Raw genomic sequence first — 25,752 nt, 5'->3', positions numbered from 1 at the left:
TCACAGTTGTTGTGTCATTTATTTACACATTGTTGTATAAGTATAGAAACAGTAATGTTAATATGTCTTAATATGAGCCGCGCCATGACAAAACCAATATAATGCGTTTTGCGACCAGCATGGATCCAGACCAGCCTGCGCTACCGCACAGTCTGAACAGGATCCATGCTGTTCACGTACAAACCCTATAACAAGTAGAGAAACTGATAGCGAACAGCATGGATCCTGTTCAGACTGTGCAGGCTGGTCTAGGTCCATGGTAGTCGCAAACGCATTACGTTGGTTTTGTCATGACGCGGCTCATATATAGTAAAAGTTCCACTGACTTCTGTAGTAAAATTACCCTCTGTTAACATGCTTCCTGTCTATAAGGATCAAAGGAAAAAAAGAGTTCCAATGTTTAACTTTCCAGTCTATAATTTAGACAAAACCACCATTTATATCCTGTTTGCTAAGTCATCTTTACATATGTGCAGGTGGTAAGGAAACATATCAGAAATGAACACACTACCTTTATATTATACACCACTAATTGGATCATGTCTGTAAAGTTATATTACAATCTACGCATATATTTTTTATTATTTGATTTTTAGTTACATTGGCAACATAGAGATGATATAGTTATCAACTTTCCAGTTTTACTTGTAGAGCAAGACCTCTGGTTTACATAATAAGATCATTCCAGTTGCAAAGGACAATAACTTGAACATCATGCAAAGCCAGTTATGGTCTCTTGGATACTGTACTTCTTCATGAAATCTATCCATCCATAAAGTTTCAACTTATACTTCTAAGCAAATTTTCAGTTATGCCCTGGATAAAACAGAGCTGTCAGTAGGACAGCAACGCTGGACTATTCTTAGTGCTTGATAGTAAAAAAAAAATGCTTGATACAATTACCTCCTCCTGTTTACAGGTTGGGGTAATGATGGTGAACAAGTGTGCAAAGTTTCAAAGCCATATGTCAATGGACTTTGAAAATATTTGAACTATTACAAAGCTTTAACGTAAATTCTAAGTCGAAAAAGGGGCATAATTCTGTCAAAATGCTTGATACAGTTACCTCCTCCTGTCTACAGGTTGGGGTAATGATGGTGAACAAGTGTGCAAAGTTTCAAAGCCATATGTCAATGGACTTTGAAAATATTTGAACTATTACAAAACTTTAACATATAAATTCTAAGTCGAAAAAGGGGCATAATTCTGTCAAAATGCTTGATACAGTTACCTCCTCCTATTTACAGATTGGGGTAATGATGGTGAACAAGTGTGCAAAGTTTCAAAGCCATATGTCAATGGACTTTGAAAATATTTGAACTATAACAAAAACTTTAACGTAAATTCTAAGTCGAACAAGAGCTGTCGGTAGGACAGCAACGCTCGACTATTCTTAGTGCTTGATTGTAAAAAAAATGCTTGATACAGTTACCTCCTCCTGTTTACAGGTTGGGGTAATGATGGTGAACAAGTGTGCAAAGTTTCAAAGCCATATGTCAATGGACTTTGAAAATATTTGAGGTATTACGAAAACTTTAACATAAATTCTAAGTCGAAAAAAGGGGCATAATTCTGTCAAAATGATTGATACAGTTACCTCCTCCTGTTTACAGGTTGGGGTAATGATGGTGAACAAGTGTGCAAAGTTTAAAAGCCATAGGTCAATGGACTTTGAAAATATTTGAACTATTACAAAAACTTTAACGTAAATTCTAAGTCGAAAAAGGGGCATAATTCTGTCAAAATGCTTGATACAGTTACCTCCTCCTGTTTACAGGTTGGGGTAATGATGGTGAACAAGTGTGCAAAGTTTCAAAGCCATATGTCAATGGACTTTGAAAATATTTGAACTATTACAAAAACTTTAACGTAAATTCTAAGTCGAAAAAGGGGCATAATTCTGTCAAAATGCTTGATACAGTTACCTCCTCCTGTTTACAGGTTTGGGTAATGATGGTGAACAAGTGTGCAAAGTTTCAAAGCCATATGTCAATGGACTTTGAAAATATTTAAACTATTACAAAAACTTTAACATAAGTGGTTACGCCGACGCCGACGCTCGGGTGACTACAATAGCTCTACTTATTCTTATCGAATAGTCGAGCTAAAAAGGATGGCAGGCTGACAGACATACAAGCTACAAGCTGATTCAAATATACCCACCCTACAATTTTATTTTACACAGGGACTATCTCCATGGAATTAGAATTTCCTAACTGGAAATCAGTTTTTAATTGATTTAAGTATAACAACACCTATTCATTTCAACTTGTAATTTTAACTTCAACAATCACAATAATTTAGCACTGCAATGAAAAAATATATGACAAGTTGAAGATATATCTAGCATAAAAAACAGGTAAATAACATACAGTAGAAATGTAAAACATGGACTATATATGTCTCCAATGTAACAATCATTTCAAATGACATGCTTTAATGACATGTTACAACAATCTATCGAGTAAAGGTTTATATCTGGATGGAATTATCTTCAATTTTTCAGTATTATCGTAGTATAAAGTACATATTTAGTGACACATATACAAAAAAAACAAAACACATTGTTTCCCAAACTTATTCATCAACAATAAATCTTATCCTTAAGTTCTGTATAAATATGTCACACAAAAAACATTTCAACATCATGCTAAAATTATCAGCATCTGACGTACATGTATAAAAGACAAACTAGTCTGTTTGACATCTGTGTACATTTGTATTTTGTTTAAACAACCACAAAAATGGATAAATATGCCTGGTTCATCCTAGCATAGTTTATTGCCAATTCCACAGTTTTTCAGTTATATTTGAAAGGACATTTGCCTAATTAACTTGTATTTTCCTCACAAATAACAGTTCACAACATCCATCATTTGAATCATTCTCATGATCTATAGAATGCAGACTATTTCATGATGTAATTGTCATGTTAATCTGTCAACAACAAAATCATTATGAAACAAACACTATGGCTTAGTCCTCAAACTTACATATCAAACATTCATAGATTCTCTCTTTCTCCTTGGCAAATCAGGGAGCGGGACCCTTATATCATAGACACACAACCACACAAGTGTCTAAGAAGTATGCTTGTATGATATGAACACTTATAACATGAAGAAACTATTAAAGTTTCTATGGCAATAATGAAAATGGGAATGTATAGAACATGCAAAATATACATCCTTCATAGATAAATAACACAACTCTATAATCACTGTAGTACATGATTTAAATCGAATATTTAGTGAAAGTCAATGTCAACACTGATGTATCAGTACAACACAGTTATTACTTGTCCTCTAGTTTATTGGCTTGCGACAGTTTTGTATTAAAGCTCCATTGAAATGCCATGAATAATGTTGGTTTGAAACTAATATGGAAATAAAACTAACTGCAACATTTATCAAAACCATTTTTACTAAAACATCTGGTCTAATTTCCTACATACAACTTTATGATCATATCATATCTAGAGAAAACTAAGAAATCTTAACATTCTATGGTTATTTAAAGGGCATTTAAAAGATATGATAATAATTCTAAAGAAAGTTGATGAAATAAACCCATTTTTTAAAATCAATTTATGTCAGATTCCCCTTATTCTTTCAATGTCATTTTTTCAAAATATTGGAGTCATCATGTTAATTAAGTTAACAATACTGTATTCTCTATATAAAAGACAGGTTGTAGGAATGTTAGATCTGGTGATGACTATGTAACTATATTTGTATATGTTTATCAGCTGTGCTGACCCACATCATCTCAATGTCAACTACATGTAATAACCAGCTGGTCAATATCTCATGCCCCCTGGGAGACATTATAGGTCAACATAAGTCACCTTATTTAACATGACACCAGACTAAAATCAGACAATTCTCACATCTACATCATGACATAGTCACTGAGATAATTTCCCCATCAGTCCAACATGCTTAATGCATGACAGTATAATATGTGATAGTTCATAACTAGTAACATCCTAATTATATTGTTTATAAGGCAATGTTTAATAGACATTGCAAATAGACATTGTTTAAATACACATATATCAACCTAAGGCGTACAGCCCTTATCTTAAAATTCATTAACTAAAATCAACATTACTTATTCAACAAAATGTGTTAAATAAAAGACAAAGGCCTCTGTACTAAAGTCTGCCAAAGAAACAAAAAGGCCCCTAGTTCAAAAATAATTTCTGCATGCCAAAAAATTAAGCATTTTGTATAGGGATTAAACGATGATCGAGTATAATCGAAAATTGATCGTTTATAGAACCGATCGGCGATGATCGATTACAAAGATTAATAATCGATTATCGGTTATTTATTTTCTTGCTGTTACTTAAGTGACTCACTGTATTATAACAACACTCTAAATTAAAGCCAGCTTTGGTTGGAACAATAATTTTCACTCAAATCAATATGAAAGCATACTGGTGACCATGGAGTTAAAAGCTGACAGTGAGGCATTCTAGTTTAAAGATATACTATGCTCAAATTTGACAACAAAAAAATATTTAGAATTGCTACATAGTCTATTTGTACATATAAAATAAACATGTTTTTACTTCCCACAAAGAAGATATGTTTAGTATGAAATTGTTCTACACACTAAAGATGGTTGCAATATCAATATATAGTGTAATTAAAAGAACCTGGCAGTTTTGTTAAGAAAGGACCAACTTAACTTGTTCCCATACATACATATACCTGTATTGATATTGAGACATAGTAAATATAATTTGATACGTTTTAATGAATTTATTTGATTAAAATATTTTACTCAAGGATGAACAGAAGCATGAGTAACTAGTTTATTTCAGTTGATAAAGTGGTAGTTATACAAAATATAGAATATTAATGGAATTCTTATAAATATTAAAACATGATTTGTGCATTGTACATATTTACTTTGTTTTTGTAGATGTTTCGATTATATAATCGATGATTGATCGAAAAGGGTTGTCCGATTATTTTCGATGATCGATTATAATTTTTGTCCGATTAAGAAACCCTAATTTTGTATACAGGTACCATATGTTTGTCCAAGTATGAATGTTCAGCTTATAGAATGAACATTCTTTTTTGAAAATCAAATTAATTTTGAATTTAACATTGAAAATGTCATTAGGTTTGTGAATATTTAAACATTTAAATGTAAAGTTTTATTTTTTTCTCTCTTTTTTAAATCTCATTTTATCATCTGGCAATGGACACCTTTAAATGTGATGTTTTCAATGTAAGACTATATTTCTTTCAACTTATCTTAAATGAGATAATAAATGTCGTAATTTCTAAATGTTTCACAGAAGATAACCGAAATCTAAATTCATGTTTTTGTGTCATATCTGCCATATTGTAAACTTCTCAATAGAAATAGTATCACTAACATGTTGAAATACTATATCAGATAAGTATGTTAAACTTTGGTATGCCAAAGAAAAAAGAATATTTGAGCCACGCCATGACAAAACCAACATAATGGGTTTGCCACCAGCATGGATTCAGACCAGCCTGCGCATCTGCGCAGTCTGATCAGGATCCATGCTGTTCGCTATCAGTTTCTCCACTTGTAATAGGGTTTGTAAGCGAATAGCATGGATCCTGATCAGACTGCGCAGATGCGCAGGCTGTTCTGGATCCATGCTTGTCGCAAACCCATTATGTTGGTTTTGTCATGGTGTGGCTCATTTAACTAATTCTGAATCCAAGTGCCTCATGAGAGGAATTATTTTCTTTCATATGACCTTTATGTAGGTGGTGTTGGTAATTTTCACTCTGGATCAGTAAGCCACAAATGACATAGAATTTACCAGAGCACAGTTCAGCCGCCCTTTATGTAAAACTATAGAACAATTTATATTGTACATAGACTTTTATAATACTGTACATTTGTAACATCAATTTTAATTGGATAATCACAATGTTCATATAATATATATACACAGCTGCTGTCAATTTCTGATATTATTATAGAAAATGTGCCGTTCTATAAATTTGTTACACTGAATTTTGAGGTTATATTATGGTTTGGTATTAACATAAAAATCCTGTATCTAAAAATTCATGAGTCTAAAAATATAACATACGTAACAGATAATCCTTGCGTTTCTTAAACACAAAATATTTTATCCTATGAAATGTTTGTAACTAATACTAGATGTTTGTTTAAATTCTACACTTATATCACACATCTAATATATACCATACTGTCTTTTTGTTTCCATGGTGATCACAAAATATCTGCAGACATAACCAAGTCAAGTCTAGAACTGTCATTATACTGTTACATATTTTATCACAGATTAACCGAAACCTTGCATAGATTTATGACAAATATACTACAATAATCAACAATTTATCTGTAACAATGATGTCCAGAATATTCAATATATAAAATGTCTACATATTTTCTTAAGACCTAATAACAATAAAAATATATTCTGATATTTTGATAGTCAACATTATTTTCATATTCATTCTTATTTCCATTGACGTTTTTAAATAATAAAAAACTTTCGTTGTTAACTGTTCTAACAGCAGTGTATATACTATAATATGGCAGATACAAATATAAATAAGAGAATACTGTAAAATATAATAAAATGGCACAATTTGAACACTGATGGCATTGTGTCATTCATAATGAAAATATCAATAACATGGCTTTCCTAAAGTGATGTCAATTTTAAATGAACATGATGATTCATCTAACATAAGGACTTGCCTTTAAATACAATCTTTGTATCACAACAAAAAAATATGTCTTTAAGTGAAATGACCTTGACCTATCGATTAATACCATGACCTTGATCACAAGATTTAATGGATGAAACTGAGGAGGTTGTTGATTAGGGAAAAAAAGGCCATACTTAACATGCAGCAGACGTGAAATGACATGTACTGGGCATGTCAATAAAGATATATATGTTAGGTAGTAACTAAGGAAACTAAGGATTGTAGTTAAATGAATAATTTTAAGGGTTTTAACTTATTAAATGATTAGGTCTCTGATTTAATCATAATCTAATGCAAACATAGTGTAAAAGTACAAATATATATTAACAATAAAAAAACTTAACTGACAAATTCTTAAAATTTCCTAGTTCATGACTACATTATGTATGTATGTATATTGTAAAAGTATGCTAGTGGACAAAAAAGACTCATTTAAATAACTCTGTAACAATGGTAAATGACATGTATTATTCTACAGTTGTCATGGAGATAGAAATGTGAACACTAGTTAATGTTGTACTGCCAAGTTAGTCATGACTGTCTACTCACTTTCTCTTCATAAATACTAAATACATGTATCTCAAGTGAAGAAAAGTGTACAGTCATTTAAATGGCCAGCTTCAGTCTACAAGCCTCGGTGAATATCATATTAGCCAAGTTTACAGACTTTGATATTCACCTTACAATCATACAATATTTATATACTGTACAGATATAAAGGCTGGCATGACAGTATATTATTGATACAGCACTGAAAGTATTGCCACAAGCTGTCAGAGAGTTCAATAATAAGTTACATATCTGGGATATACCAACAATAAATAGTCCCCATACCTTGTTGAAACGAAATACAAGGCTGGAAATATGTTCCCAGTTCACTGTCACCTTGATTAAATATTTTATTCTACCCTGTTTCCATACTTATTTAAAGTCTTGTCAGTCATAAGAAATATAAGAACAAATCTTCTGACTTGATGAATATATCTAATATAGAAACAAAAACAAATGACAATTAGGTTTATCACAAATGTCATGTAAAAATAGTGAATATTACCCAAAGTGTTAGATGTGTAGCTCTTTTTTCCCATTATTTTGTTCCATGTGTAACAATGGTGGCTGTAAAAATTGTATTTGTTTGTAAAGCCTGACATAAGATTATTCAAATTTCATATCATAATGTAAAACCAAGTATCATCAAGTTGACATTCTACAGAATTAATTAACTGTTTATTGACCCTATAAATATTGCCTATTAACCCACTGCTGATGTATGTTACCAAGATAGCTAAAGTTATAGAAGTACATGCCATCTTAGTATGAATCTCATCTAACAATATCCCCTTCATTTATATACTGTTATAATATATTCTCACAACACGAAGACACCATTTCACAGTGAAAAGAACAAATTCAAAAGAGAAAAATTCAAATTGAAAAAAGCACTAAAATAATAATAATAATAATTATAAAATGTCATCATCAGTTATAACATAATCAGTAATAGATACAAAATGAGATCAATGGTTCTCTCCCAACATTCTTCAAACTTTCAACATATCTAACTTAATCTAAGTTACTGTACACAAAAATATAACTACATGTAAACGTTATGCTGAGCACTCCCCCCACCCACTAAAAACCCATCCTGTCAGAAAACCTCAAAGTGTTATTCAACTTGAGAAATCTTTCATTTCATTAAAATAAAATGTTAACAAGGTTAGCTTTTAAAAAAGCTAGTAGCGACTCGCTTCGTAATTTTTTTCAAGGGGTGTGTTTAAATGTAAAAATGACAGTTCTGTTAGCTGAAGAGACTTCAGCGAACATCAAAATAAAAGTGACGTCAACACTGGCCCGGTGCCCGATGGCCAGTGTATATAAGTTCAGGCCAGTGTAAATTTAAAAATTTAAGAAAATTTTGTTAATTATTTAGTAGAATAAATTCAAAACTGGAATTCGGGCCAGTAAATTCAAAATCTTAAACTCATTGACTGAAAGTGACATATAAAGTTCTTTCAGTTTAACCAAGATGAGTATGAGTATATATGAAGGTGCATGTAAACAGATTGAATGAAGAACCTATGTCTATGCACATTTACTATATGGCCTGTTGACCTTGACCACAAAATGTTAGATAGGTAGATTTCATAAAGATGTCTCTTTATACAAAATTAAGTTGTAATACATGTATGTTATTTAGTATTGGAATGAGAGGCACAAGTCCTAAAGTAAACACAAGTTGTCAATCAATTCAGCCAGAAAAGCCGGGATCCTATTAAAAAATATAGGGATCCCGGAAATTGACCAGTCTAAGAAGATGTTTTTCAGATAAGCCGGGATCCTATTAAAACATATAGGGATCCCGGGAATTGACCAGTTCAAGAATATAGTTTTCAGAAAAGCCGGGATCGTATTAAAATGTAAATAGATCTCACGGTGGCCAGTTCAAGTATATAGTTTTCAGAAAAGCTGGGATCGTTTTAAAACATATTGGGATCCCGGGATTTGACCAATTCAAGAAAATAGTCTTTGATTTTTCCAATTAATTAGGCATATAATTATAAGTATTGTGATTCCCGCATTTTAAGTTTGTAAATAAATAGCTCTAAATATATCTATATTCTAAGTTAAATAAATTTAACGTTCATTATATACAATAAAAAAAATAACGTTTAATGGCCTTTCATTACGACAACAATCAACACAAATATAGTTCATTAGGTTTTTCCTCCATATCTTATACGATCCCGGATCCCGGGCGTCCCGGATCCCGGCCAGTAAATACATACACTAAATACCGGAAAGGATAAAATGACCGGAAAAAAGGAAAATAAAAAATGCACAGAACCAGATGTACTCTTATGTTAATTAACCAAACGAAAACTTACTACAGAGAAAACAGGTGAAATCGCTAAATCAGAAGTCAGTGTAAATATGATTTATTGAAAAGAATTCATAAAGACAAACATTTTAATCATCATTATATCTTTGCGCTCAAAACAATACTTGCTGATTTTTAAAAATGGCGTGAAAATTGAAGGTTTTTTGACGCTATGTAAGATTAAATTTGATTGGCTAAATAATTTTGGGTCCTAGCCCTGATAGATAAATTTTGTAGAAAGCTGGAAGCCAAGCTTCGATTAAATTTTTGGATAGCTTCGGAGTTTTAGGTTGTTTCTCAGTAAAATCCTACCGTAATACCGGCTCGCCGTGGCGAGCCGGCAAAAAACATTTTAATTATTTACATAATTGTTCTCTTTTTTATTACCTTTGAAATGTTGAAATGGATTATCAGTAAATTCATCATCTTGAAGTTTTGAAGAAAATCATCATAAAGGTAAATTATAAACTATTGACTGGATACAGTTGATGTTTTATTTAATTTTCATACTTTAAATCATGTTTTATAGATGAATGTATTACGTTGATTTTATCAAATAATTCCTAGAATGAAAACTGGTATGTCTAAAGGGAGATAAATCAATATAGCAAGGTACTAGCCTATAGATATGTCAATGGAAGCTTATATGCCAACACAGGTAGTCTCCCTTTATTAAACATGGTACCTATACCAAATAACTTTATATGATTTGTGTGGGGCCGAAAACCAATAGTAAAGTTAGTCCAGCATTTATTTCCCTCAATAACTTTTGTTAAAATTTTATTATGATTTATAAGATAAAGTTTTGAGTGTCACTGGACTGATTTTTGTACCAGTTTTCTGGCCCATGCAGATCACAAAATGTCATGTGGTATAGGCACTGTATATATAGTTCATAATCACAAAAGAAATCCCAGACTACTTTCTAGTAAAAAAAGTATATCAAATAATCACAAAAACTACAAGACAAAAATGTTCTTTCTTTAGACATCAAAAGTTTTACTATAAACTATTCTTTACTAGAACCTTATTAAAAATTATTCATTATTATCCCGATGAAGGTGTTGTTCACCGAAACGCGTTGATAACAAAATAATAATATTTTGAAAAACTGTATGTGTTGTTGCTGTTTAAACATCGTTTTAGAACCTTATTACTAAGAATAATGTGCATGAATAGCTGAATATGACATGAAAAATTATGGTTATAGAAAAATATATCCTAAATTCCTTACAAAGTAAAGTGCACTGTGAATTACCAGATAAATTAAACAATGACTATGACATATGACTTTCATAAGACTTAAATATCTGAACATGATTATGGATGTCTTTTTTGTTGTTTTAATTGCACTTATTTCTAGAGTTTAGATGATGATTTACATGCAATTTAAATGTTTTTTTACAAGTTTACATTGTAGATTCTTTTAGGTGTCTCCTTACAAAAATAAATTCTTTTTTTTTTTCTAAAAAAAACTTAGTCACCATTTGAAATAATTTTGAAAACAAACAATAATATAATAAGAACAATCTGAAGAAAAATATCCTCATAAATCATAAATATTATGACTTAAAGTAAACACTGGCTAAACTTTTGTTTCTATATTTTGTGCTAACAGTTGTTGTTGTTGTTCTGGTGTAAGTTGTTGCTGTTGTTGAGGAGTTAACTGAACTTGTTGTCCTGACAACTGTAACATCTGCTGACCCTGACCTTGTAGTTGAGACAAAAGTCCTTGACCTTGTAATTGTTGTTGAGCACCAACTTGCTGGGACTGCATTTGTTGTTGGCCTGACATTTGATAAAACATCTGCTGGTTACCAGACACTTGTGTGTTAGACTGTTGTGAGACGAGAACCGGTGCTTTAGATACCATTTGACCTTGTGTCATCAAAATATTTGGATGAGAAACAACATACTGGGCCTGACTAGGCTGCTGTTGTTGTTGTTGTTGTTGATATAACTGTTGGAGTTGTTGATAGTGATGTTGTTGCAGCAGGTGCTGATAAGCTGCTTGTTGTTGTTGATATTGCTGGTGGAGAGGAGAAATCTGTTGTTGTTGTTGCTGCTGCTGTTGTTGTTGTTGTAACTGTTGTAAATGTTGTTGCCGTAGCAACATATACTGATAGTGCAGCTGCTGCTCCTGACTAGGCATTTGTTGTTGCTGTTGTTGTAAATGTTGTTGCTGCTGTTGCAACTGCTGTTGTTCTTGCATTTGTGCCAACAGTCGTTGCTTGGCTAACTCTTGTTGTTGTTGTTGAAGTTGTCTCTGCATCTGTAAAATATTCTCATTCTCATACATAGTACCTTGATCATGTTGGAACAGACCACTCTCACTAGATTGCACAGTTTGATCACGTAAAGCCTGACCTTGACTTTTGACACTAGCTGAAGAATTTGACCTTGACACTTGCACTGCACCACTAGTGACAGGTGTCTGTCTGTCCTTTTCATTGTTTGTTCTGGACTGATTATCAGCATCATCTTTTGGCATTTCTTGTCTCCGTCGTTCAAGTTCACGATTTAAAGCAGTTCGATATCTTTCATAACTCATCACAATCTTTTCTAGTTCTTGTTTACATAAACGATTCAACATTGCATCAAACGTTTCCATCTGATTTAACTGGAACAAATCCCACTGAAATGAGAACATTGTATTTACCACAATTAGTTATTGTTAGCATGAACTTTGCCTTTCTTACAACCACCAACAATTAATAGCAGAGTTACAGAGTAATATAACTATTTAGAAGAAGTTACATTTCATATGAACAAGAGTTGTCCAAGGAGCAGTGGGCCCCACTTTTCTCAGTGCTGGATGCTGCTGAGTTGGTCATGACAATAGTTCTACTTTGTCTTTGAAAAGATGAGGTAATAATGAGCTGATAAAATATTTCTCTTCTTTCCTAAACTTTCTGTGATAGTATAACTTATATAATTGTATTGTGTCTGAATTTTAACTTCTATAAACACTAATCAATCATATAAACAATATACCTTCAACTTGTGGTCATGCTCTGGAGGTGCTTTTGAGTAAACTCTTAACCATTCTGGAATCTCTGTCAATAAATTTAAACAACAGATGAATCACATAACAGGAAAAATACATCAAAATTTTCTTCAAGGGGTATAACTCTATATTCTAGTATATAAGAGTCTATGAAGAATTACTTCCCTTCCCTACCAGAAACCAAACATATGGATAACAGTAATTTTCTAAGGTGTCGTCAGGAGGTTTACCCTCGTGGCATATACTTATATGGCATAATATTTATAATAATCAAATAAAGCATCTTAATATACAGTTTCATTGATACATTTTTGTTTGTTTGTTGGGTTTTATGTCCCACCAACACAGTATAGTTCATATGTCAACTTTCCAGCTTTACCTCAGATGCTCATCTGTGCATTATAAATATACCTGAGTAGAATCACCAGCATTCTGTAAGCTACCTGGATAGCTTCCTCACATCCAAGTTCCTGTTAGAACCCACAGTAGTGAGGGGGCAAGGCTCATCAAATTGTACTGAACCAAATTCTACTGAATGAATATCAAATCAAGTTACATGTGTTACTGGATCTAAAGATCTGTTTTGAATAACATATATGCTGTAAACTTAATTCACAATTAAAGGGTTCACTGTAAACCTATCATGACTAAGGAATGTTGTGTTGAGCCCTACATATACACTGGAAATATAACTTACAGTTTCTGTTACCATGATTTATTACTAATATATACAAACCTGTATTGAGATAGGGGTTGGCAGGTACCAGGTTCCCACGTGGCTGAGCTTGTGATGTAACTGGTAACTGGTTGCTATGGTGACCATATTGATATGACATCACAGTAGAACATGGATGAGCATATTGTGCTTGCTTTGTGTAGTGACTGTAATGATTTTAAACATTTATATATCACAAACCTCTACAAAATATCTTATAATAAATCCGTCTTTTATATACAAACAAAATAACTCAAAATTTTGTACATTGTACTGTTTTACAAATAAGTAAGATTAAATTAAAGCTAAACATTTTTATTTCAGATAAACACTGTAAAAATATTGAATGGGTATAAGAATTGCCAAGGTCAATCTAACAGATAGTATATTAGTAAAATTACAAATACGCAGTGCTATTCTAAACATCTTGATATTCCTGGAACTGATATGGACAGTTTACGTAAAGTCTACGGTATATAAGAAATGCAGCAGAAAAAGGATTATTTACTTAACTGACATTTCTACTCTCACTAGTTTTCTTGAACTTTAAAAATTACTTGGTCTAAAAACTGATCTCTTGTCTGTTTCATTGTTTTTACGGCACACCAACACAGTATAGGTCATTTTAAAATGCTACATATGATTATAAAGTGCTACTAATAAAAGGGAAAAATAAAGGTACATGAAAGTACTTCACTTTTATTTGAAAGTCTACTTTAAAATCCTGAAAAGTTGGAAAATAAGCGCATATTGTATACTTACTTCACATAATAAACACCATACTCCTTTGATTCTATCCTATGCCAGCCTGTTGGTAGATTTTCCTTCTCTAGAGGATGACTCCAATGTGTTGTCTGTGTATTGTGGTCAATGTAATACTTGCGACCTCGGAATGTCCAGTCCACTGACCAACCTGTCGGCAATGCCATTTCATCATGACCCATAAAATTTGAACTCGCTGTAAAATATAAATATATATACATGTATACAGGCTATATATGTCTTAAAGGCACATTATGCCTTAGAAATCGATATGTATAAAATTCTTTAGAAATGGCAAACATGCGTTCAATAATGTTTTAATAACAAATTTAGAGCATGTTACATGTTTAAAAGCGGAAAAAAGTGGCACTGAATGTGCAGTTATGTCTTTAAGGTAGCAAAATGTAAACAATGTAGTATTTTGATTTCCATACAAAATAATAATAAACTACAGTTATAATGATTACCAACAGAACTAAAGATGCAAATGATAGTTTGTGTTTCTAGCAAATGAGTCTTGATGAGTATGTTTTCGGAAACTGTAACAAGACACCAAAAAGATAAAGTTTTTAAAAGATCAAAAATATAGCACTTCTAGACATAATGGGCCTTTAAGCAAGCAATCAGGATGAAGATCTGGAGCCTTAGATAATTTATTAGATAACCCCCTCCTTGGAATAAATTTTCTTCTGGAATTTATATTAATAAAGAGCTATAACAATACAATGCTCAAAGTAATTTACAGCTAGATAAACAGTAAGGTCATAACTGTAAATCTGGTAGGAACCTGCAACAACTTGCATCATTAAATATGTATGTATGTCTTGAAATAGCAACTTTAACTTTTCAAATGTTTTTCCAAAGTCAAATGAAAATATCATATACTTTCTGAGGCTATTTTTTTTTCAGAAATGGGAGTAAAGAAAAATAAAAAATTGATTTATTAATTTTGAATTAAAAAATAGATCAACATAATAATATCTTCTAAATGAAATGTAAAAAAAATAATAATCTAAATATATTTGTTTTTCTTTAAAAAATTATAATTTACTATATTTTAATTTCACAACCTGGAAAAATAATTCTATCAGTAATAAATGATAGAATTGTGTCCCACTATTGAGTAATGAATGGCCAAACAGTTAATTGATAATCTGTCAATGGATGATTGATTTCTGATTGACAGTTAAGTAAACACTTTCCTAATCTGTTTGCAAGCCCAATCTACAAACAATCATAAGGTGCACAGTTCTGTATTTCACACCTCATTGAATCACTGCATACATCACTCAATTTTCATACAAGCTAACTCCATTATCCAATCAAAATATTGAACTGTGGACAATTGACCAATAGAAAGAACTTTAACAATTACCAATTCTAGTTAAATATGAACTTTGACACTGAAAAAATTCAAAATATCTTTACACAAAGAACAAAGTGTACATGTTAACAACACCTCAGGAAAAGATTATAGACAGTGCATTAAAAGGAACTTGTGAATAAATATCGAGATAAATTATCACCATTTATTGATACAATAATCTAAGATGGAGGACCTGAGTGATTTAACATTTGATTGTAAATTGAGTTCAGTAGCACTAGAGGATCTATATTCATCTATAGACAATGATGTGACAGATTGTGGGGCAGATATGAGTCGACCATCTAGTACAGTGAGCTTTAGTTCATGGACATTCTCTCCTATATCAGAGGACAATAATGATCTTGATCATCTTGATGATAATAAAGGTAAGTTGTGATCACCTATACTCATATATTTTTACATATCTAGATTCCTGACAACTGTATTTAATTTACTTTAGAATACATTTATATGCTATGATCACAATGTGCAATGATATGGTTTTGAACACCAATCCACAGCTACCAAGGCACATTAGCCATGTGTTGAAATAAAATCAAATTTAAAATTTTGCCATCTGTGAACATCCTACATCTGATTTTTTATAAAGTTGAAAAAAAAAATACACAGTGACACAAACTATGTTGTAAAAAGAATTATTTGATTATTTCTGTTATACATGTATATTATGCTCAATAAACAAACAAAATCTCTTTATTATTTTTCTAGAAATATGTCATAAGCCTGTTTATATGATCAGGCATTTTCATCAGTCTGTCAATGTCAACAATACACAGATTAATTATGTTGATCATAGTTACAGTCTAATAATATATTACTTTGCATTGATTTTTTTAAATAAAAAACTGACATATCTAATTAATTAATTATTATTTCAGCCCATCAGAAGCCAGAATTAGCTGTTCAGCCAGTATCAGCCACTATCCAGCCAGTATCAGCCACTATTCAACCAGTATCAGCTATCAAACCAGTATCTACATGTGTTCAACCAGCTGTAGTGCCTCATCAATATCCAACTAACCAGCCACATTACAACCCATCATGTGACTTTGTTTACCCCAATACTATCACATATCATCAAAGTGTTAACATTCATAACTATGTCGGGAACTACTGTATTGGGGCACCAGTATGGAAACCAGAATATGTGTGGGATCGACCTGTACCCAGCCAGACACCATTCCTCGACAGACCAGACACTCCTCAACAACTTATAGATCACCATGATCCACTAGCTAACCTGAACACAGCCGGTCTAGAGTTTACACGATGTTCAACACCAGAGTACCTGATGGCTCTCAACTCGCTCAACCAACTCGATTCTCCTCCGAGACCAAACCATTCTCTAGCAATGAACTATAACTGTACAACATCATTTGAGGAGTCAATAAATAAATCTACAAATAACATCAAACATGATAGTGGATATAATTCAGACTTGAACGCATCTCCGGTAATCCAGCTACAAGATGGGAACGGCAAACATCTCCGACAAAAACAAACATCAACCCCTCAACATCAACCAATTCAGCCTCCACCAGTTCTTAGAATGATGGACATTCCCCAAAATAACAAGGAAAATGTGCCTCAACAATTTGTGCCTCAAACATTTACAATTCCAACTCCAAGATTTTTAACAAAACCTCAGTGCAGTGACATCCAATCAGAAAGCGTATTAATGCAACCTGGTGGCTATCTTAAATCTACTCTTCATAAACCTCTAGTTGATACAAATGGTCCAAAATACAAAACCATGGCAGATTATCAAATTGCCAAGAAAACAAAAGCTGAGGCAGTAAAAGCTGCTAAACGTAAGAATGAAAGTGAGATATCTTCAGATAGTAAACGTCGTCGTCACAACGAACCTCTCAGTAACAAAGCTCTACAAGTCATGAATGAGTGGTATGAACAACACTTAGAAAACCCATACCCTACTAAAGCTGAAAAAGAAGATCTCGCTAAACGTGGAGGAATTACCCTGGGACAGGTTAAATCATGGTATGCCAACAAACGTAACCGTAGCAACAACACAAGGCCAAAGAAACAGAAGAAAGAGATGGAAGGTCGTTTAATGGACATATGTCACCAGCTAGCACGAGATGCCAGTAAACCAGACAAGGATAACGCTTACTATATCCAACAACTCTCCTCTATCTTAGATACAACCAAATATTGTTGATATATATTTATGTGACCTAATAACTAAAATTGTGCTATGTTATTTTGCAAATTAGTAAATTTACTGACACAATATCTAAGATCATTTTTACATGTTAGGTGTATCTACCATCAGAATGTTGAATTTGTGATATGATGACATTAGTGATAATCAAGTGGCATTATTTCATATCAAATATTTTTCTGTGATTTTTTTTTCTGTGATAAATGATTCAGTCCATTTTTTCTGTAACATGTGCAATATATATGTTGTATGTCTTTCAAAAGTGTATGTAAATTTCGAGACAAATCTGACAAAAACTGGCTAATTGCAATGCATTTCCTAGTTAATACTAGATTTTGTGTCAAGATTTTGTGTCAATGATGATATGTCATAATTGTTAATGTTTTGTTATGTAAATTTGTTATTTATGATAAATGTGCTAATTATTTGTGCTATTGTGTAAATAATGTATATAATATTTATTGTATTTCACTTGTCTTTCATTAAATTACTCTTATTATTCTGCATGCATTATGTTTTTATAATAAACTGTATAGACTGTATAAAATCTTTGTTGATTGATGTTTAATACAAATCTCTAGGTTTGAATTAGTATGAATGGTTTTGGCAAAATAAAGCTTGTCTTGTCTTGTGAGGTTGGGAAAGAATATTGTTATGACCCATTAAACTAGCTCTCAAACCCAATACAAGAGCACTACAGACAATGCCAGTGCTTGTTTGTTAAAGATGAGAGCACCCAACGCTCATCTGAAGTATATATGAGGGATATAACTCAAATACAGCTTTCAGAATAATGCCCCTTGTCTAACTACTGTGTCTTGTCTGATATGGAAGCATTCCAAGTGTCACATTGATATTTTGCATGTCTACAAAGACTGATGCTGCAGCAATCAACCACCAAAACAGACAACCTTAAAATAAATTTAAAAATCTGGAAATACTGAATAATGTCATTTGTCCTAGTGAGTCGTCCCCAAGTATGCCAAGATTGTGTACAATATCTTTGATGATTTCCTAAATAACCAGTTTTAGACAAAATATTCTAAATGAGGCTTAACTCATGTTATTATATATTGTTATTAGGGTATTGCCCTTTGTCATGATAATCAAGTGTTCCAAGTTATAATGTCCCTTGTCTTGGTGAAATTTACTATAGTATGCACATATTGGAACAGAACAAGAGCTGTCAGTAGGACAGCAACATCTTAGTGCTTGATAGTAAAAGAGTCTTGATAATGTAAAATTTTCTAAGTTTACAAAAGGGCAAATTTTTTCTTTAAATCCATGTTATAGGCCTTGGAAAGAGTCCTATTATGCTCTCAAAAAAGAGTATAATATTTCAACTTGTTTCAAAGCCAGATGTCAATAGAATATGAAAATATGAGATAGTATGCAAACATGTACATAAATTCTAAGTCAAAAAAGGGGCATAATTCTGTCAAAATGCTTGTTACAGTTACCTCCTCCTGTCTACAGATTGGGGTCATGATGGTGAACAAGTGTGCAAAGTTTCAAAGCCATATGTCATTTGACTTTGAAAATATTTGAGGTATTACAACAAAACTTTAACATAAGTGGTTACGCCGACGCGGACACTCGGGTGACTACAATAGCTCTACTTATTCTTATCGAATAGTCGAGCTAAAAATGCACCCAAAGCTGAATGGTAGCCTTTGACTTACTGCATGTTTACTATATTGAGCATTTAACATAAAACATTATCAGTATGCAAAATTATGAATGAAAGAAAAAGCCATCAATGTTGACATCCCAAATACATCCATTCACCTTTCTAGCTGTTAACTTTGAATTCCTGTGTGACAAGTGCAACAGAATTATGCCTAGTTATCATTTTCAAATCTATCCATAAAATGACAGAATTGTTGACCAGATACAACGATCAAGGTTGTTTTATGATATTTTACCAAGTCTTAGCGTGACCTTGACTTTTAAGCTGAAAACCTGCTCTTTTATTATTATTTCAAGAAGTATTCATGAATGACAAAGTAAAAACACATCTATTTATTCATATCAAGACTTTGAACAAACAAAAGTGACCTTGATGCTTACATGTGGCATGGTGTCATAATGTCCAACACATTTATGCCAAGTTAATCTATCTAGGAATGACAGAACCGCCGACTTGATTTAACAATCAAGCAGTTGATGAAATATATTACACAAATGTGACCTTGACCATGAGCTAAATACATGTTTTTTGAATGCCTTTCATTTTGTTTTCCTAAACTTTACCAGAACTATGCGATTTCAATAGGGACCATGTAACAATATTTTACTTTTTCACTTTAATATTAACATTCAATATCTAGTATAAAAGTTGGGTAAATCAAAGTCTAAACCCAGTATAATTATTATATTCATACATATACATGTGTATGTTGTTGAGTCTGAAACATATATATGACTGTTTGTTGTTGAATTATTACCTGAAGTTGTAACAGTATGTACATCAGAACTCTGTGGTTGACCTAATGTTTGTTGAGTAGAAATATTCTGTTGGGCGTAATGATTTCTGATATCTTGATGGTATTGTTGTATCTCATAGTTATCATCATACACCTGACCGCCCTCGTTACCATAACTTGCACCATACTGACTCTCTTCATCTTGTTCTGTAAAATGATACAATACTTAAAACATACATGTAGATTACAATTTCAGTGAAGTACCAGTCAAACCATCCATTTTCAATATAAAAAATCAAAATTTAATTATATCAAATATACTGGACATTTTACTCATCTTCCTTTACTGATGTATTGCAAATATTTAGTCTGGTAAATATCTAAGTTTATAAAAGATTAAAGTCAAAGAAAACATTCATATTTGCAACATTGCCAAAGTTACAAGAAAATTAAATAAAACTAGAACTGCCACTATCATGGCGTGAATACCCCCGCATACCACTTTGTCAGAATCAACAGTGGCCATTTAGAACTCAAGGACAACCTCCCTGCCAAATCAGAGGTTAAGGATCATTTACTAATCATGACTAACCTCCATGCCAAATATGAAGACTGTGGGTCATAGGAACCTTAAGTTATTGGGCGGACAAGCTTTTTGAAGTCAAGGCCCCTGTGACCTTGACCTTTGACCTGGTGACCTCAAAATCAATAGGGGTCATCTACTAATCATGACTAACCTCCATGCCAAATATGAAGACTGTGGGTCAAAGGAACCTTAAGTTATTGGGCGGACAAGCTTTTTGAAGTCAAGGCCCCTGTGACCTTGACCTTTGACCTGGTGACCTCAAAATCAATAGGGGTCATCTACTAATCATGACTAACCTCCATGCCAAATATGAAGACTGTGGGTCAAAGGAATCTTAAGTTATTGGGCGGACAAGCTTTTTGAAGTCAAGGCCCCTGCGACCTTGACCTTTGACCTTGTGACCTCAAAATCGATAGGGGTCATCTACTAATCATGACTAACCTCCATGCCAAATATGAAGACTGTGGGTCAAAGGAATCTTAAGTTATTGGGCAGACAAGCTTTTTGAAGTCAAAGCCCCTGTGACCTTGACCTTTGACCTGGTGACCTCAAAATCAATAGGGGTCATCTACTTATCATGACTAACCTCCATGCCAAATATGAAGACTGTGGGTCAAAGGAATCTTAAGTTATTGGGCGGACAAGCTTTTTGAAGTCAAGGCCCCTGTGACCTTGACCTTTGACCTTGTGACCTCAAAATCAATAGGGGTCATCTACTAATCAAGACTAACCTGCATGCCAAATATGAAGACTGTGGGTCAAAGGAATCTTTAGTTATTGGGCGGACAAGAAAAAACCGACGGACGCCGGACGGACAATCTGATTCCAGTATACCCCCCTTACAACTTTGTTGTGCAGGGGTATAAAAATATGTTTAATACTAGCAATCAAAATATATTTCACATAGCAACTGGTTGTGTCACTGCATTTTATCTATCCAGGATATGTTTACTAATGAAGTAAAACCACTTAAAAGAAAAAATTCACATTTTCAGCATTACTAATTTATTTTTGGAATTATTACTAAATGTTTTGTGATGTCCATATATATTCCTAGCAAATTTGATAAGCTGTGATAACATTTTACCTTCTTGAACAACATTGAAATTTCCACTGTGCACATCAGTTTGCTGGTACCCTGGCTGATAACCCTGTGCAGAACCAGGGGCACCAGCACTTTCATAAGCTGTTTCACCTGTATGTTGGGAACCAGTATTTCTACTACTGCTTGTTCCCTGTAAAGAACTTGCTGACCCAGACTTTGTAATACCGGAACCAGCACTAGATATTCCAGATGATGTGCTAGACTGTGATGAGAATTGTTTCATTGCTCTAGCTTGCTCCAGGGAGGCAGAATCTACACTTAGTCTATGCATTTCTTTAGTTATTGATAGCATATCTGTATTAAGATTAGAAACAGGGTGAGAGGTGACTAATTGTTGGTTTGACAAATTAGGTTGAGACAGAACTTGTTGAGAGACAGGTGACTGAGTTTGTCTCTCATGGTTTATCACAGATGAAGCACTTGGCACAGACCGCTGGACTTTCACTAAAGACTCCCTAGGTACAGTTTCTATCTGACTTTGAGGTCTTGTACTTGTTGGTTTACTAATGAAGGGGAAGCTGGCAGCTGAACTGACTGCCTGTTGTGGTATATATGAGGCAGGAGCTTTAACTCCAGATCTTCTTTGGCCTGTAGGAGGTTTCACTGGCTGATGGTAGGCTACAAGAGAAGAATAATAATGTATAAATTACAAAAAACAACAACAATAAATTATAAAATTATAACATAATCATGGTATAGCCATTCTGGCCAATCCTCATCAGTATATCAATTTTGTAAGATTTCACTGTATTTTCTAACAGATAAAGTGAGTTTTGACAATATTCTACATCTATATCATGTTTGTGCAAATTTTAAAGTACCTTCATACTCACATTTTCTATCTTAGCTTAAGAACATACATGTCTAGTTTGTCATTATATTTAAATAAAATTGTCAGTAGAACAGCATGTTCAACTATAATCCTGCTGGATATAAAACAAGACCCTGCCCTGGATAATGTATAATTTCATTTGAAATGAGCAAGCCATTTGTGAAGATCCAAATGAATAACTTAAGAAGTTTTGACTGATCTTTCACACAAAACTTTTTGCTCACAAGAAATTTTTGTTCACAAAAGGATGGAATTTAGTATGGGGCACATAATATATGCCTTAGTTACAAGTCTTCTACAGTGACCTTAAATTATATTTCACTCCAAAGGCATGTGTGGCTTCAGTAGATGTGAAGACTGATAATGCATGTAAAACTTTAAAATTATGGGGATTGGAAAGTGACCTCTAGTTATGATCTTACAGCTATGTTTGAAGTAACAAGCAAATGTTTTAGTGTTTGGTGTAATTTGAATGCTGTACAAAATATTGCAAGGGTAGTGTAAATACTAATGCAAACATTGACATAAAGACATGTAGGAAAGCATCACTATTTTCTTGATTAAGCTAACAAAACACAACTTACATCTTAGTATTGGGGGAGTGTCTCTTTTAACATACTTCCCAGCTATACCATCATTCAACCCTGAGGAATCTTTCTTCTTTGAAAGCATATCTGCACCGGTAGCTTTGTATTATCCTTTATGTAAAATACTGTAAATAAAAGAGAAAAACATGTAAAAACACAATTTTTATTAAAAGACATTTTCTATCCTATTTTGATTATTTTCTGTTTTAAAGTTTTTTTTGTAAGTAAAGCAGAGTAACAAGTGAATGAAGTTAGTGAATGTGTTTGCATCTTTCACATCCAGTACAGTGACTAGAACCTGACCCATTAATAATGAAAAAGTACTGACTATATCTTTACTGATATTAAAGTTGGTTTTTTTTTGTGTGGTGGTGGTTGGGGGGGGTTAATTTTCACATCTGTCTCATCAACAGAAGAGGTCTCGGATTTTTTAGACATATTTAGTTATTTACGGAAAGTCTGGTAATGATAGTATAAATCATTAACAGAAGAGGTCTAGTCATATTTATGGTAAGTTAGGGTAAGGGTTATGATATTATCAAAAATCTGAAAGATGTACCAAAATTTAAAATGACTGACATTGTAAGATTCATTCCAAACTTTAAACTATCTTTTATGAAACAGTATTCGCAATGCCACAAAGTAACAGAGGCTACGTCAAAAAGTTTTAAGATCAGATTATGGCGGTACAAAAAGTATAGTATTTTTTCCAAAAAAAAATGTTATTTTTCGCGCCTTTTCCCCCCTACTGAGTTGCAAGGTCTTTTCCCAAAAATTGTATCTGTTTTGATGATTTATTATTTTGTTTGGCTCATGTGGAGGCACTCAGCTTTAAGACACATTGTATATATGCGCTTTTTGTGATGTTTGTTTTTTTTTTAAATAATTTGTCATTGAATGACATTATACTGTATAACTCTATGCAATTTAGACTTTATCAACTATCAAATATGTTGACAGATAAATATCTCTGCCAAGCCCAAAGAAAGGATATTTAACAACCAAGTGACAGCAATTCAGTGTTTGTAAAGGGAGTACACTATGGCCAGTTGGCCGATAAGTGCATTGACACTAAAATATATAAGCCAAGCTCAAAAACATCTTTTGGCAGAGCTGGGGGCGAATCGGCAACTCGCTGATTCTCTTCAGCTTGAAATGGCAACCCTCCAAAGTCAACACTTACATCATTGAATTCTGAACATGTGCTAGGATACAAATATCTATTAGAAGAGCTAAGGGCTGCAGAATTTAAGCCCAGGTTTGGCAGCAGCCAAGTGTCACCACAATTAAAAGTAATTTAATTCTGATATGCTACATCTACATAATACTGGCTCAAAATCGTTAACGATAACACTAAGCAGGTATACATTGTATACATGGAATTGAGAAACAGCTATGAGATACAAGGGAATCCGGGAACCAGTCCCTAGCTCGTTATTGAATAGATCCCTTGGTCCTTTTACATGCCCAGTGTATATTACCTAGATTTCTTACAAGTATACCTTAAAAATATGTGGGAAACACAAAGTGTCTCTGAAAAATTTCAAGGATGCTACCCAGGATCGAACCCTGGACCTCGGAGCACAGGTGTTTGGTACATTGATTGGTCACTACCCCCCACCCCCCCCAACCCATTACCCACTCTACAACCATCCTTCCTCTCCAAAACTGCAGTATTTTTCATTTGATATGTTTTTAATTCAATATTTTATTTTCACCAAAAATAAAAAACAATACATAGTAACATATATATTTAGTAAATATATAGGGATTGTATTTTTTTGTGTGTTAAATGACGGAAATGAAATTAAAAACATATATCAAATATTAAAACATATTACAAATGACAAATACTGCAGTTTACATGATTTTGGAGAGGTAGGAAGTTTGTAGAGTGGGTAATGGGGGGGGGGGGGTAGAGACCAATCAATGCACCAAACACCTGTGCTCAGGAGTGACAGTCAGTGGTCTAACCAATACGAAACGTTTGCATTCAAATTGAAACGTACAAAGTTGGCAGACTGACATAAATCAATAACTTTGACAGCCACATGTACTTTGAATGACAAAATCTTTAGCATCCACTGTAACAGTTACAGCCTACTGTGTAGATCTATAGATGCCATATTTTTGCATATATTCAAATCTGATCTTAAGTATCAACATTCAATAGTAACATTATATTTGTACATTTTGATGTCTCTGAACCGATCAGAGATCGTACTATAATATTTAGTAAATTATAGAAAAAATAGAAGTGAGGTCATAATCTTCTGTGCTATCAGAGAAACACCCATTTTCAGCATGACTAATGAATTCCAATCAAAATCTACAATTTATTCCTTTATTAATATAATTACCGAATGGTGTTTTCTTTCTGCATTTCTAATAAATATAATTCGCTTTCGGTAAGTCCTTGTTAGAAGGTATTTTTGACAAAATACCAAATTCTTGACATACAGGAAGTGTACAAAAGAATATGACCTCCGCAAAACGTCATAGATATTTGTGTATTTTGGCCGGATGTGACGTTTTGTAC

General features: G+C 33.0%; 2 protein-coding genes across 2 annotated transcripts; one reads left to right on the top strand and one right to left on the bottom strand.

Moving 5' to 3' along the window:
• Window positions 1-9,517: 9,517 nt before the first annotated feature.
• LOC132757919 (putative uncharacterized protein DDB_G0271606) lies at window positions 9,518-25,724 on the bottom strand. The gene is made up of 8 exons (XM_060749417.1): window positions 25,574-25,724; window positions 23,211-23,338; window positions 21,777-22,412; window positions 20,125-20,310; window positions 14,109-14,304; window positions 13,368-13,513; window positions 12,619-12,680; window positions 9,518-12,259 (listed from the first exon to the last, which is right to left on the bottom strand). Exons 2-8 carry the CDS (start codon window positions 23,296-23,298, stop codon window positions 11,210-11,212), a joined length of 2,364 nt encoding a protein of 787 aa, XP_060605400.1. The 5' UTR covers window positions 23,299-23,338; window positions 25,574-25,724; the 3' UTR covers window positions 9,518-11,209.
• On the top strand, window positions 15,359-18,202 carry LOC132757921 (uncharacterized). The gene is made up of 2 exons (XM_060749419.1): window positions 15,359-15,860; window positions 16,374-18,202. Exons 1-2 carry the CDS (start codon window positions 15,659-15,661, stop codon window positions 17,672-17,674), a joined length of 1,503 nt encoding a protein of 500 aa, XP_060605402.1. The 5' UTR covers window positions 15,359-15,658; the 3' UTR covers window positions 17,675-18,202.
• Window positions 25,725-25,752: the final 28 nt, after the last annotated feature.

This window comes from Ruditapes philippinarum, unplaced genomic scaffold (genome assembly GCF_026571515.1).
Source record: "Ruditapes philippinarum isolate M1 unplaced genomic scaffold, ASM2657151v2 ctg730_1_1_1_1, whole genome shotgun sequence".
Taxonomy (NCBI): Eukaryota; Metazoa; Mollusca; class Bivalvia; order Venerida; family Veneridae; genus Ruditapes; species Ruditapes philippinarum.
This window is presented reverse-complemented; position numbering and strand designations above follow the sequence as displayed.